Raw genomic sequence first — 15,764 nt, forward strand, 5'->3', positions numbered from 1 at the left:
CGCTGTACTTTGATATCTGTTGCACACATGCCAACAAGCAGTTTCCTAATGTTGGCAAGACTACTGTAAACTACAGGACATATGAAAGGAGGAGGAGGACGAGGGGGACATTCAGCTAAAAATATTTGTTATCTTGTATTTTGCTATGAAAGACTGTTGTATTTACACAGGTTACATACCAAAAAAAATGCTGCTCCTTTAAGGTTAGTATTAAAATAAAAGAACCACCACTTTTTTTTTTTTTTTTTTAAACCCAACAAAAGAAATCTCAATCCACCAGACAACCATCTTCAGTCAGACTACTTGCTTGCTAATTACACCTGCTGAAACCCTTAAGAGACGGAGTCTTCCTGATCAGCTCTGATTGCCTTGATGGTTATACTAATTACACAAAAAATGGAAGTGCTGATGATTAAAAAACAGAAAGTCCTCGCTGCTGTGAGCTGATTAGATTGAACTCATGCCCAGCTGGTGATGAGCTCAGGTGAAGTATTTGCACTTCATCTGATGAAGGCAATGGCCTGATTGAAAAACCCTCTGCCAGGTTTGGAAAAACAGAATTCTTTTATTTAAGTGCACATCCTGCCCGACCCATTCTGAACTCTTGGCGTGTGCTCAGACCTTAACGAGGTTAATGAATGCACACAGTACACCCTCGCTATAACGCCCTTCATTATAATGAACCGAGCCCCTGGACCCCAAATAAAAAAAACTAAACAAAAAAACATCATATAAAACACACACTGTCAACATCCCGTGTCTGTACACACGCGACACCAGTTCCGTAGTGAAGTCAACTCTATTTCTTAATAAAAAGCGTGCGCTGTGTAAATATACCTCCGAAACAAAAATACAGTCACACCTGCTCATGCGACCACGTTTCTTTGGAGACCACCTGGTCTAAGCCACCACTTTAAATTCCTCCCAATGATATTTGTGCTTTTATTTAACTGTATTAAGTGACCACCTGTCTATCGCGACCAGCGAACACAATTCTCTTACCCACCAACTGACTCAAACCTGTATTAAGCACCCTTACACAGGGCTATTAAAAAATATGGTTTTAAATGGTACGTCCTAAATTCAAAGGAATATGGTAATCTAAATAGCGGTCTTTTATCTGTAATCAATAAAACAATGCTCTCTTGTAAAGGAAGAGAGAAAACATGGAGAAACAAAAGGTCCTCCCTAGATGACAGAATTAAAGTTATTAAACTTGTAAAGAAAGTAAGTGCCAGAAAAACTGCTGAAAAATTTGGCACTAGAAAGACGTAGATACAGCATTTTGAAACAGAAAGAGCTAGGGCTTGAGGTTTTAGGTTTTTATTTTTGTTCATGTGATCATATTTTGAACCGATTCAAAAGCTGTTAATTACTAAACAAAGCCGCCTCTTTTTACCCTGATGTCCTGATTGCCTTGCTGAGTCTGTTTCACCTTCATTATTCGAACACAAGAGTAAGCAATCACATTAATCACTCCCCCCAGATGCTACTTTAACTTGAATTTCGTTCTCGCGCTTGCCTGGGAACTAGGTAGCTTCCAATGTCAGTTTCATTGTGTTACTCTTTCCCACTAATTTAACAGAATGTTCTCATAATTAGGATGTAGCGGCTTAAGACTTAAAGTCAAACTGTTAAAAGGAAAATAAACACCGAAAAATTCAAGCCATATTTACAAGAGCATGAAAACAATGTGTGCTGTAATTGAAAAAGATCTTAGGATTACGCTGGCGTTGGTTTCAGGATGCAGTGAATCAACACGTACCTATAGAGCAGACACAGATATTGAACTTTGCAAAGGATTTTTGCGTCACCTGAGACAGGCAAGCATTCATTACTTTCACAAAATAATTTGTTTTGTAAATGCATTATCTAAATGAATGTTATTAAATTACATACTTCCTTTTGTTCATATTACACCTTCTGGCTTTTACAGCACGTGTAAGGCATACATAATTACAGGAAAGCATGTCAGAGACAAATAGAATAGTTATGGGCCCTCTTAAGAGACCACTATGTGTTAAGAGGCCACTTTTTGACTGTCTCTTAATACATGTTTGACTGTAATTTTATGTTGCAAACAAAGCTGGAACTATACTGATTGTTTGAAAAAAACAGTAACGCAGGCATATCTCTGTCGTGAATATGGGTTGTTAAAAAGCACTGTTTTTTTTAGCTTGTTCAACAACCATGCAGCAAAGCAAAATTGATTAATAAAAAAACACAAAAAAGAAACAAAAAAAACCTGAGGATCTGATGAATGTTTCATGTAGAACTCTTCATGTCAGGTTGATGTGGAATAAAAGCTCAGCTTCAATTCGGGATTTTTGCACTGTGTTTTAATTCTTTAACGAATAGGATAAAGCAAAGGCAGAATAATAATACTGCATACATTGGATGAACAGGTACATGTAATTCTACCTGTATTCACAATATCATCTCATTAACTGTTTTGTAAAAAAGTGACTTGTCATCGCGAGAGTGTCTTGAGGGACACCGATTGGTTTATTAAATCTTTCCCAAAATCGTAATCAAATCGCTGAATTGTTTTGTATTCCGATTTCCACGAGTGCACCTCATCACTACAAAATGGCTTGTAAACAAATAACAAAATGCATCTCTCTCTGTTTCTCTTGCTACGCAAAAGCTGGAAATTGTTCGAGCTCTTCAAAAAAACTTGAAATCAGAACAATTGTGTGCTTCCCATTCTGGCGAGTTGCTTCATCATTCTGTTTAATAATGTACATGCCTTGTATATTGCTGCTGCATTTTGGGATGTATGTAGGGGTGTTGTGTTAATTTAGTTTGACAGTTAGTTTATTAATGTTAACTTAACCCTAAGTATCGGTCATTATTTTTGCCTCTGCCACTGTGATAGACCGAAACACAACCGGCAGCTAATGTCATAGTACATAACGATTTAAGATTTTTGACTGTGTTGTGTTGATATTATCTTCAAGTATTGCTCATCCTTGTTAGACAGCTTTTTGTGTCTTCCAGTCCTGGGTTTGTCAATTACAGATGATGTTTCTCTGTACTTGCTGATTATACTTTGGATACCACACCTTGAAATTCAAGTGATGTGAGCTATTTCACTCAATGTTTTTCCTTCTTTATGCAAGTCAAGGTTGTTATAATAATGGAAAACACTAGTGGAGGCTTTGAGTAAATTTTTGATGCTCGTAATGCATCATAGTAGAAAAATGCAACATGTCTGCAACAGCAGTGTATATATATTAAACTCACAGAGCCAGCTGCCCAACGTTTCAGTACTTATAGGTTTTTGATAGCATGACAACAACTTGTTCTTGTATTCAAATCCTTGATTTATTCTTACATGATGTAATGGTGTTCTATATATTCTGACATCATTTAGTTCTAGCTTTAAATATGTATTAATTCTAATTGGCATTATATATACATGTTCATGGAACTGTAAACTTGTAAAAGGGGAAGCCTTTTTTGAGCTGAACGTACCTGCAGTAAGATATCCACAATCCGCTGCTGGTACTCCAGCGCTTGTTTATCATTCTTGAAGTCTTCAAAAGTCTGCAGAACAAAGCACAACCTGTCAACATGCACTACAGGAATTTACAGTGCGTCGATATTTCATACAGTGCTCAGACAGAGGAACAGTTCACACTACTGAGCCACCAACTCCTCATGCTGCACAACAGCGCCTGTTAGTTCTGTTCCTTGGAGGTCATCTATGGCTACTGGTAACATTGGAAATACACAGTGGCTACTGGTTTGATCCAGTCTGTATCAAGCGTTTGTCAGCTGCGACCTTTGCCTCCTAAGGAGGAAGCTGCTGCTGCCGGTGATAGCTGCCCTCCAGAAGTGCTTGTTTGAACTCCTTGTGGTAGCTGCACGCCACTTTAACTTATGCCTGTCTGTTTGCTTACCAGAGCCAGCACATTTAGGAACTCCCTGGTATCAAAGTGCAGCAGTGTGCGGATAGAGGGGTACACCTCTTCATCAGGGGCGGCTTCCACAGAGTGCAGCCTGACCAGGAACTCAAACACCTGCAATGGAAGTCAAAACATGGGTGTAGGCAAGATAGAGATATATAAAAGTTGATCCAATCCAGGCAAACTGTTCCAAAATTAAAAGGCTTCAGTAACATAATCATAACTCTTACAACCAGGTCAGCTGGTTCACATCATTCTGAGAACCTCAAACATCTGTGGTTAAGAATGGGCGGTTTCAATGTGCAGGTCTCAAGATAGAGGTAATTTTACATCTGTTATGTATGAGATACCTAAATACCACAGTGTGTGGTATAATGTCCCTGCAAATGTCAGTGCAAGGTTTCATGAAATCAGGGCAAGCAGTTTCCAAGATATAGCCTTCAGAGGACTAGGATAGGAACTGTTGTTTGTGTTGCTCTGATGTGGCGACCCAGTTTGCCTTCACTAGTTCCACTATTACAATGGGAGGGAACCTTCACTAGGCTTATTCTAGTGAAGCTGTTTGAGTAGAATAATATTTTAATATTATAGATTGCTACACACTTCACATGCACTGTGCTAACTGTGTGAATGAAGCTGTCACTGCGTCCCTGACTTGTGTCAAGTGGCAAGGTGGAATGGAAACACGTTATAGACAATGGGCAAGTGAGTGAGCATTATTAAAAGTTAGGCAGCCCATGACGTTCCCTTGTAAAAAGTCTAGTTCTGAATTAAATCCCTACTTCTTGAATTATTACAAAACACAATTACTTAAAACTGCAGCACATCACTGCCTCAAGGCATCGTCAGTTTGATTGTAGATGTTGCACATGAATTACATCTTTCGAAATGTGTCATTTAGAAGCATGTCTGTTTAGAATTCAGTGCACTCGACTTTATGGAAGACAGTTTGCAGCCCAGTTCCTCTTTTCAATCATACTTTTAATGTTCATTAAATCTGCTGCAATGGTGACTTATTAAGGAAGGGAATTTGCAGTCTGTTTTCACTCCTGGCCCATAACAAAGCTGCATAATATAATACAGTCTTCACTACAACATCTACAGCTGAACAGGTTTTACCAATGTCATGCCAATGTCAGAATTTGTAAACTAAGATCAATAGTGTGGGTCCCTTGATTACTCTGGAAGGCTGGATTTAATGGGGTCGTTTACTTCGGCATTGTTGAGGATTAAGTCCACCCAACAATGCAGCACTTGTACTCGGCTGGCGATGGCTACTTTTAAGATGCCTACCTCTCCGAACCGATTGTGTAAAATATTATTGACAATGGATTACCATCCCTCGGGACACTGTCCTAGCAAACCTGGGATCAGGGCAAACAGTGGCCCAACCAGATACAATAAAGTGGCCATTCAGTGTATATATTTAAATTCATTTTATTTAAAGAAACAGAATTCAATTCTAAAAAGGCTGGTTACCTACCTGGTTCTTTACCAGAGGAACAAGGTCTTCTGGGATATCGCCCAGGGGATAAGCACGTCCAGCCAGACAGCAGCTACAGCAAAGATAACGGAGGAAATGTCAGCACAGATCAACCAGCAACACACACAGCAGCAAATCAAATTTGATTCATCACAACATGGACGACGACATTAGTCCAAACCTTTTTTTTTTTTTTATTAATTTGTCAAGGGGGTTCAACCTATACCCCGGGAAGAAACCACAGCTGGATTTGTTGAACAGCATTTTGCAATACTAGATAACCCACTATGACTGCAAAAAACCACTTATTCATATGGGGTATTCCTAAGATGAGGGTTGGGGTCAGTTCCCACTTCCAATGCAAATTCCTTCAAAGCAATTAAAATTGGAATTGATATTTCACAGACAAAAATTGTTGCAATTGTTCAACTGCTTTCATTTGAAGCCAATTTAACTGACTAATGGTGACTTTGATTTAAGAAATTTGTTGCCACGGTGAGAAGCTCACCATGGATAGGTGGTTGATGTAATACAGGTGGGTTCCCCAGTTCTGTTAAAAAAAAAATCCAGCTGTGACTTATCACAGCAAGTTATAGGTGGATCGAATCAACTCCTTTGTATAACTTTATGACTAAATAAAGTTCTGGAGGACGTGTTTCCACTTTACCTTATATATACCAGCAGCTTGTTGCCCATTGTGACTTTTTCATCTGCAAAACACACAGAAAAATATTAGCAGCAGTTAAGGTGTTATGAGATTTAAAAATGTTGACTTTTAAAAGACTCTTACATTGTCATAAGCCCCTATCTATTTTGCTGTTGATCATTTTTTTAGAGGTGTCTCAATTCGGGCAGGACTTTCAAAAGGTTGTAAACGATAACTCCACTGTTAAATCAACAAATTGGTATGTAGCATTAATTTTGGCATTTTAAAGTGGTCATTATGCCTATCTCGTTATTAAATAATAATGCTAACGTGACATCCGAAATTGATGATTTACGAAAAAAATCTAGTATCTTAACGAGCAGTGCTTCTTACAATGATTTATTTTGTTTGCGTGGGAATTTAAAAGCAAAGCCATTTAAAATTATCATAATTTATCAGGAGTTAATTGCACTTGGAAAAGGAGGGTTTTAATTAACGACAGACTACAACTCACCTAGAAACAGAAATATAACAGACTGAGACTGTGACGCCGACAATACAGAGACTACCTAGACAACTTAATATTTGTAGTTATGAAAATATTTCAGACTTTTATATACTTGTGGTTATGAATGAGATGTCTTCGCTTGTTTTAACAATTTGTAACCTTAAGACCAGAACACACTGCCCAATGAAATCGCAGGAAGGGATACATGGATGCATAAAGTACAGGGACAATGGGGCAAATCAATAGGTAAAAAGATAAGGCTATGGCAGTACTAATAAACATCTACAATTTTGGCTAGAACTTAAGGCGACGTGATTGTGAAAACCACACAACTGGAGACATGCATGTATTCTCTCTCTATTAAACACACACACACACACACACGGTATTCCATTGGTTTGTAATTAACGTCTTTGCCGATATCTTCTGAAAAGAAGACCTGACAGCCCCACATTGTACTTTTTAACTATTAAACAAAATATTTACAGAATAAAAACTGCTTCTATAATCATGATTAATTTATTATTAATGGTGTTAATTAAAAATTACACCAAATCACATTTTTATTTACAAGGAAGGGAACTTATACTGTGTCGCCCAAATGCTTATAAAGACAGCCAAAACATGTATTATGTTTTCCCTTCATTGTAAATAACGTGAATTGTCATAATTTAATCATAGCGCTATTAATAATAAATAAATCATGCAGCAAGGTTCTAATAGCAGTTGTTAAGTATTCTGTAAACATTTAATCTAATAGATAAAAAGTGCAATACGTGGCTGACAGGGCTTGTTTTCAAAAGATATCGCCACAGACATGATTGTATACAAACCAATGGAATACCTCATGTGATCGAGATCATTGACGTGGATTTTGCCCAAACGTATTTGTAATGTTGTCAGATTCCCCCCAAACTATGAATGCATGTTCACCTTCACACGTCTGCATGCATATATTAGAACACCTTCTTATAATACTGTAAACGTTCAGTGGCTACTTCTAACCATGTTGAGTTTATTAAACACAGAGGTGAGAAAATCGTACCAGAGAAAATGCAATTAGAGGAATTCACAAACAATTAACTATAAACAAATTGTGTATAGGTTAGGGAGTTTTATCGTAATTTTAAAAGCTTAATAAATATATAAGTGTTCCATACAACTACAAACACAAACAACACTTCAAAGTTATTTATTTATAGCCTACTTCGATACATACTAAAATACATACAAAAGTAGATGTCAACATAAGAAAATAAATTCCAACCAATATACATAGATGGCTTACCCCCCTCACACCATACAAAATATAGATACAAATTATTTATTTATTTTAAATCTGTGCCATTACATTTTTACCCACACGACAGATAATCATAAATCATCATTTTAAATGTGAAGTTATCTAAATACATGTATATTCTGCATGACAAAATGCACACATTTAAATTAAATTTACACACAAAATAGATATTTCCATTATTTTTGATTTCCATTTGGTTGCTGCTCGCTGGTGGGAGAGCCGTCTCGCGGTACGCTAGTAGTTTGCATAACACAATTATGCTTCCATTCATTTTTCTTCATCTCTTATGCATTTTGCCTAACGAGTTCCCTTACTTTAGTCATTGAGACAGGAAGTGATGTATGTGAACTGCGAAAATTAAGCTTTTTAACGAGAATGCGTTCATTAACAACCTCGCCAACTCAATTTCAAAATATTCATGGATCGATTTAATTAACACATTTCGTTTAGCTCTTGTTACTATACCATCAGTTTGATACAACAACACTGGTTTTTGAAAATCCTTCCCTTCCTGTGTTGGACACAATAGGGCAGTACAGAATCTAAATGTAAGACCCTCCACTTGTAAGACAAGAATTGTCTAGTTTTCATTATTTTTCTCCTTGTTTCTTTAAAAACACCATTTAATTTTAACTCTCATAAGATAACTCATAAGTTATCTTAAGAAAAAATAAAAAGGATGGATTCTATTCTTTATGCATGAAACATTTTTTACATTGTTAAAAGAAACCAGAGGCAGTCCAGAGCAGTTTCATTCATTTATAAAAATATATTAGGTCTTCAAAGAGACTTCAAAAGAACATTCATCAAAGAGCTGGTAGCCCCAAATGAAATGTTCTTGGTATTCTTATGGTCCGATTCTCTTTTTATTTGGGCTGTGCAAGTAATCACATTTTAAGATTAATTTCATTTAACATGTTTTTTGTCAGCAGGTATTAAATTAAGTTTATTTATAATGTGTTCATTTCTTCAGGTATTAAAATTATTTTAAGAAATATGTTTCCCCTCACGTAATATATAAAATAATAATAATAATAATAATAATAATAATAATAATAATAATAATAATAATCTTTATTTTTATATAGAGCCTTCCATAGTGGACCACCATCACAAAGCGCTTTACAAGATACGAGACTAGAGTGTGTGAACTATGCATCAGTTGCAAGTCACTTACAACAATGTCTCACCCGAAAGACGGAGCACAAGGAGGTTAAGTGACTTGCTCAGGGTCACAAAATGAGTCAGCGGCTGAGCTGGGATTTGAACCGGGGACCTCCTGGTTACAAGCTTGTTTTTTTAACCACTGGACCACACAGCCTCCTAATATCAATCAAAAACATGCAAATGCTACCGATTTGTCACATACAAATGTCCTTCCCTTAGAACCGTCTAAGGTTGTAGACTAGGAGATGTAGTTGTTTGGCGAGTTTAACTAGAGGTTAAATTATGCCAAGGACTACAATCCCAAATTCACTGCGCACTGTAAAGGGAGGGAAGACAAATAATCACATATAAATATATAGGTGTGGTTGCTGTTGATTTGTACTCATCAAGGTTCTGCAGTAAAAACAGCAGCGCCAGGTTTAAAATCAATCCGTGCCAAAAGATACTGCACTGATTGGCACTCCAACTCTGTATTTGAGTAATTTCAATAAGAATGACTGCAAACATCAAATGCAGAGGGAATAATCAAAGATTTGTGAATAAGGCCCATTGTCTACCAATGGGTCCAATCGTATTTAAAATGGGATTGTTGAAACTGAACAAGATAGCCCTAAGTTTTAGTTTCTAGGCAAGCTGATATTGTAGAGAGAAAAAAAAAGAAATCAGACAAAAGGAGGTATGTTGTATAGGCTGAACAGTAATGAAGGCTTGCTGCTTGTATTCCCCATCACTCAATCCACTGCAGAGTCACAGACGTGTAAACACCACATCATACCTGATAGAGACTTCCCTGCTCGCAGCAGCGGGCTAATCACCTGGAGCAGTTTCTATTAAAAAAAAACAAGAACAATCACCATGATTTAGGAAGTGTGTTTGTGTTCCTAAGTTTATTTTACTTACGGTAGTTTTCAATCCCTCAGAAGCAAAACTCATGAAGGCATTACTTTTAGGACCTTAAAAAGGACACTTTCTGAAACATTGGTCTTTCAGAATAAGAAGTTTTAATTCCTTGGAAAAGTGCAACACAGCTGATAATTAATGTACTGTGCATTGGAGGCAGGTGTATGCAAGTCACTCAGTTTTCCATATATCTAGACAATCGCTTCACAATTATCAAAAAAACCTGCTAAGGTTTTTCATTTTTTTTTTTGTGATACAGTGCATCGTAGTCTCAAGTACAGGGAAGCTATTTGTCTGTCAGCATTAGTATATTTCTCTGTCATTTTAGAGTTTTGATATAGCTAAAGAACCACTTGTCCAAGTGTGATCAAATTTGTTTAGGACCTTCTTGACCATGGCTACCTTCAAGACAACAGTGCACCCATAAGAGACAAGAAATAGCTTTCCATGTCAAAGTAAAATGCATTTCACTACATATTACACAGAATTCCTGGTTTGCATGCTTTTAACCAAGCACAGAGAAAAGGAGGGCTTTATATTAAGAGGTAATAACCTGAGAGTCTCTTCTGTCAAAATAATAAACAAAACCACTTCCACACGTTCCTAGGTTACCCTTGGCTCATATCTATAGTAAAACAGTATTCATGGGTCAACTGCTTGTATGCGACTTGAATAACTGCATCACCAAAACTAACACTCATACTACTTTTCCCCAAGCAGATATCAGCATACTGTGCACACCTGATCCCACAGCCGACGCTTAGCAACAAGGCATTGTCTTAATTTCTCAAGCACTGGGAACAATGTAGGCCTTCGCAGTGAACCTGTGAATTATTCAGATGGTACTCTTCCAGGCTCAGCTGTCACAACCCATTAACTTTTTCGACTGTGACATATCTGATCCCACACGACCCCCCCCCCCCACCCTTTTACTTTTGGTATGCTGCATCTAATTGGATGCCTAAGCACCAACAGAAGTGCCTTGGTTTTGCTTTTTTAAAAGACACTGCAGTTTTGCCTATTATTGCCTATTTTGCTCTCGGCTGGGCAGACTTTCTGTCAAACTTCAGCATTTCTTACGGGCTCAAAGGGAAAATGCTGGACTTCATCTCAAAACAGCCTTCAGGGGTTGAATAGTAAATCAATAGCACCTTCCAGGACAGCGAGGTACAGTGATTACTGCTGCCTCTTATTCCATCAAGTGTGCTTTCCACACTGTTGTAGTAAAAAGAAAGTTAATCAAATCAATGACAAACATTCTGACTAGGCGTCGTCTTCAGTGTGGCTCTCTAGAATGTTCCTTGATGTTTTCACACTTTTCTTTGTGTTCTGTGCAGACTTGTATAGAGGGTATCAAAGTCTGTCAGACCTGTAAATTGTGACTGAAACGTACTTGTAAGAGGGAGATGCATCTTTTAGGTAGTACGGAATACATTTGTCCAATGCTTTGTGAATATATAATGATTTTTTGGTTTGTTTAAATAAACAGGATTTGGAAAAATAAAATGGAAAGTAAAATAAAATTGAATTCACTTGAAAAGGAATCCAATAAGGTTAATTGAAATCAATCTTTACGCAGACTGAATTTTTTACAGCATTTTATTGCTCTGTCAGAATCACTGCCAGTGCTGATTACCTTTAGACAGGTGATTTTAATGCAGGTGCTTTAGACAGGTGCTGCAAAATGCTTAAAAAATCCAGCTGTGGCTTATCAGCCCTAAGTCACAAAGTCAAGCGTTTTGGCTCTTGCCTTCATCTCAATTAACAGAAACTTGAAAAGAACACTAATGAAGGAGTTAGCTTAAACGTTTGCCTACAAACGTCTACCCGAGTGTTGGAAGTTATGGGTGAATTCACAGTCACATGTCAGAGAATGGGTTCTGGCACAGTGTTGGAACTCTCTCATGCTGACAGTGACACTTCTGGAAATCAGATGCTGCAAGTACACACAGACTCTATATTACTAAATAAACTCACAGAGAGCTGTTGAACCTATACTATAAAATGTTAGCCTGCTGATAACATTCAGCATCTAGAAAGCTCTTAGAACTTATCAGCATAATAACCTTGGTACAGTTTCCAGAGCCATTCTTATTAATATCTTTTTAAATAAATTTGTTTTGCCTGAAGCTATTTCGCACATCTTCTAGTCTCTTACTCACTTCTATTCATAGCATTGTTCTAGAAACTCATAATTTGTTACCATACATTTTAGAGATGAAGGATAGAGCACGGCGCAATACTACACATTGTCCATTTACCAGCAATTTCAGTTAGATTAAATTAATTTAGCTAAATGTTTTTAGCATATTTCCAGTAGATGGAGAGAAAGCAATGTGATTAACTTGTGACACAATGCTGCACAGTCCGAGTTCAGACTGACATAATTGACTACTCTGTGAAACGTTATACACTCCTCCGCAGCCTTCACTTCTGTGCACTCCAAATGTATAACTCCACAAATCCGAGTCAAGTAGTTGACACACAACTTTGCTAAATGCCTTCTTCAGTGTTATGATTCAACAAGCAACTGTGATGGCCAATTTGCTTACATTCCCCAAAACTAGTTTAAGTTTTAAAGGCATTTAAATGAATTTATTCAACACAAGTCAGAACTTTTACGCATATTTGAAGAGCTTACCTCCATGGGATTGATGTAGTCATTCATACCGCTGTTATAGACATAGATCATAGCGTCATGCAGATGGTGTTCCCAGCACATCTGGACCACCTGAAAGATACAGTAGCAGGACCGTTTATCGTTTCCTCAGCCCCACCATGACATTAAGCATCCCGAATAAGGACACCCACCCAACGAATCCATTTTCTTTTTCAAAAGAACCTCAAGCACCTAACAGCAGTGTTCATGTGAATCAGTTGATCAGCGTCATTAGAGAGAGAATATTCCTGTATGCGCTGTGCCCCAAAGGTGTACGGGCTGTTACAATGCACACATTATGGTCAATGGCTAGTTGATATTCTTTCAATCGTACAAAGGAATAAAAAAAAATCATATCTGAGAGAATTCTCATAGATACTGAAAACAGAACTCATCTGCACTGCGGCTCTTCTCATTAACCAACAGCTGCTATTCCTGTGACTCACAAGTTTTCCCTCAGAAGTGCAAGAATGAAATGGGCAATTGATTGTACATTAAAATTGCCACATTTGCATACATCATCCACAGAAGAACAAGTGACGATATTAGATTTTCTGGATTTATTTTGTAACAAACAACGTTTCTCCTAGAACTCTGCAGCAACCCTCACTTTGAAAAGTCCTGTTCACATCAGACCGCTTCCACAAAGGAGCTGTATAAAAACACTGAACAGTTCTGTACAGCCTCTAAAACAAAGAATGGCAGTGAAGCGCAAGGTGTAATAGGAGAGGATTCTCATGCTTCTGATTCTTTTAGTGATGCTCCAAGTCCATCTAATGAGTAAAAGACAGGAGAAGAGGGTCTGGTTAATGACTAGGTGTGTTCAGAGAAGACTGGCGCCACCAGCAGTGTGGAATCACAGTTTGTGTTGAACTGCTGAGAATCTGAAGTAGACGGCATCAGCAACCCAAGGGGTTTGAAAATGATATGTTTCTGTTTTCATTTTTTAATGCTATGTTGAGCGGAAGAAGATTAGGGGGCACGACAGGAAAGTTAGAAATCAAAAAAATAAAAAAAAAAAAAAAAAAAAAACAGTGGAAGTGTTGAAAGTATTTTTTAAAAACGTTTACCCTTCAGACTGCCATGCAAATAGAACTTTGCGCCTTCCTTCTGCACCACAGTAAAATAAAGATTTGGATGGGAAATCAGAAATCCGTAGCAACTGGGGAGTTCATGATTGCATGAGTTGTCAGTTTCAGAAACAGCGCTGTCAAGTCCTGATTGCTTATATAACGAAGTACATGCTATCCCCATGGTTACACTATGTATATATATATATCATAGTTTGGTTTGACGCATCTTTTAATATTGCACGCTTTGCCATACCTCTCAATGCTGTGTAATGCTTTCACTGTGCTTATTACACTTTTTTTGCAACAGTGCATCTTTATAAGGGTAATCCTCAAACTGTCTGTAAACTTGTTTAAAAAAATGCATTCAATAGTATTGTTAGGTGTTTGATCTGCATAGCAGCTCTATTTTAATTATCTGAACAGTACCATATTACTTTGAATTACCACCGTGCTCAGATATCAGATTTGTGATACACTCTGCCCTTGAATAAACGCTGCTCTCAATAATGAAACATGTACATTTTTTCCCTACCCCAGCTCAAATAAATGCACCTAATAAAGAAACCGATCCAAAACACAGTATGACAAAACATTACAAATAGAAACAAAATTAATTGAATAAACTTGAATATAATTACTAAATTATACAATTACAAAAAAAGAACACCGTAGGTACACAGCACCACTAATAAATATATATATATATATATATATATATATATATATATATATATATATATATATATATAGATATATATATATATAGATATATATATACCTTATGTATATATATATACCTATACAATTTAGTAATCCTCTTAAATATACGATTATTATTTTAAGCTAATAATCCTGATCTAGCCAGGAAGTTCGGAGAGTGGGTGGATGGTGCAGTGTTTTGGAGTGTCAATGGGGTGCAGAAGCTAGTGTTGCTCTCGCTGTAGCGTTGCTGTTCAGGTGATAGCCACGGGATCAACTCATCTTCCTCACCAAAGCCCTGCCTGGATGAGGAGACCATGAGTGTTTAGTTGTCTTGCTGGTTGAAGAGAAAAGAACACACTTTATATTAAAGAGTCCAGCCCTGCGACTTTGAAACTGCTGTAAGAAAAGCAAGGGAAAATAAACCGACCTCCTCTGTGTTGAACTGACATTCTTTCGTGATTTCTCTCTCCGAGCTATGTGATCTCACCTAGTCAAACACTGCGAGCTCAACAGCTTTCAGTTTAAAGATGTGGGACTTCTTCGCCCTCCTGATCAAGTTGTATCCACAGAAATAAGCTTCAATATACGCCTTCCTCAAAACACAGTAAAAACCTTAACAAAATTGTGCCTTTCCAAAACCATAATACTTCTAATTACCACCACCCTTGAAAAAGCAACACAACTGTTTTGAGCAATTTAAAATAAACGCTGCAGTGTTAATTCAAAGTAATATGGTATTTATAGACACAGCTGTGTCAATACATTAAAGAAAAAACAACAGATTTAAAAAATATTTGCACCAAAACTTTACATCCCATCTCTGCAATTAAATGAACCCATTATCAGAATCTCATTTGAGCTGCTGCTGCTAGCGTCCTGTGGGTCAGATTAGCTGCTCTATATAATGGAAGGGGCAGGGGTTGTTTTAGGCTCTAATTGCTGTATCCATCACTGTCACATGCACACCAACGCCAGCAGAATTCCAACTAAGTTTGGTGCATGCACTTAAGGGTCATCATTCATAATTAACCACTCATTTTCAGCAATCTGACACAACATTACACACAGACCTTTCAGATTGAATTTGATTTTAATCCACTAAAATTGCATTTTACACGAATGTAACCATTTTTCATCTCTAATAGGGAGACTGAGGACCCTTACTGGTATGATTGGTCACTTGTCTAAAAGATCCCCAGCACAGACCCCAGATTACTGGCAATGACCACAGTATTATTATTATTATTGATGGTGTCCCCCGATTTCACCATAAAGCCAATTACCTCTTTACACCCAGGTACTCGAAAGCTGATGTCAGCGAGCTATCGACCCCGGGAGGGTAAAGGCCAGTTCTGCAAGTGTTTGGCTGGAGTTCACCTCCAAGGCTGGCCAGTAGAGTCCACTGAAGCCCA

The 15,764-nt window shown here is 37.5% G+C and overlaps 1 protein-coding gene across 4 annotated transcripts in view; it reads right to left on the reverse strand.

Moving 5' to 3' along the window:
• The window catches only part of vps8 (VPS8 subunit of CORVET complex), a 142,698-nt gene that overhangs the window by 92,725 nt on the left and 34,209 nt on the right, over positions 1-15,764 (reverse strand). For all 4 annotated transcript variants that reach the window (XM_041263333.1, XM_041263335.1, XM_041263332.1 and 1 more), the window contains 6 exons: positions 12,560-12,649; positions 9,794-9,845; positions 6,062-6,104; positions 5,395-5,467; positions 3,906-4,025; positions 3,478-3,549 (listed from right to left, as the gene is read on the reverse strand). In XM_041263333.1, the coding sequence (XP_041119267.1) occupies positions 3,478-3,549; positions 3,906-4,025; positions 5,395-5,467; positions 6,062-6,104; positions 9,794-9,845; positions 12,560-12,649 (450 nt within the window). The remainder of the gene's footprint in view (positions 1-3,477; positions 3,550-3,905; positions 4,026-5,394; positions 5,468-6,061; positions 6,105-9,793; positions 9,846-12,559; positions 12,650-15,764) is intronic.

The sequence above is a fragment of the Polyodon spathula genome, chromosome 11 (genome assembly GCF_017654505.1).
Source record: "Polyodon spathula isolate WHYD16114869_AA chromosome 11, ASM1765450v1, whole genome shotgun sequence".
Lineage (NCBI taxonomy): Eukaryota > Metazoa > Chordata > Actinopteri > Acipenseriformes > Polyodontidae > Polyodon > Polyodon spathula.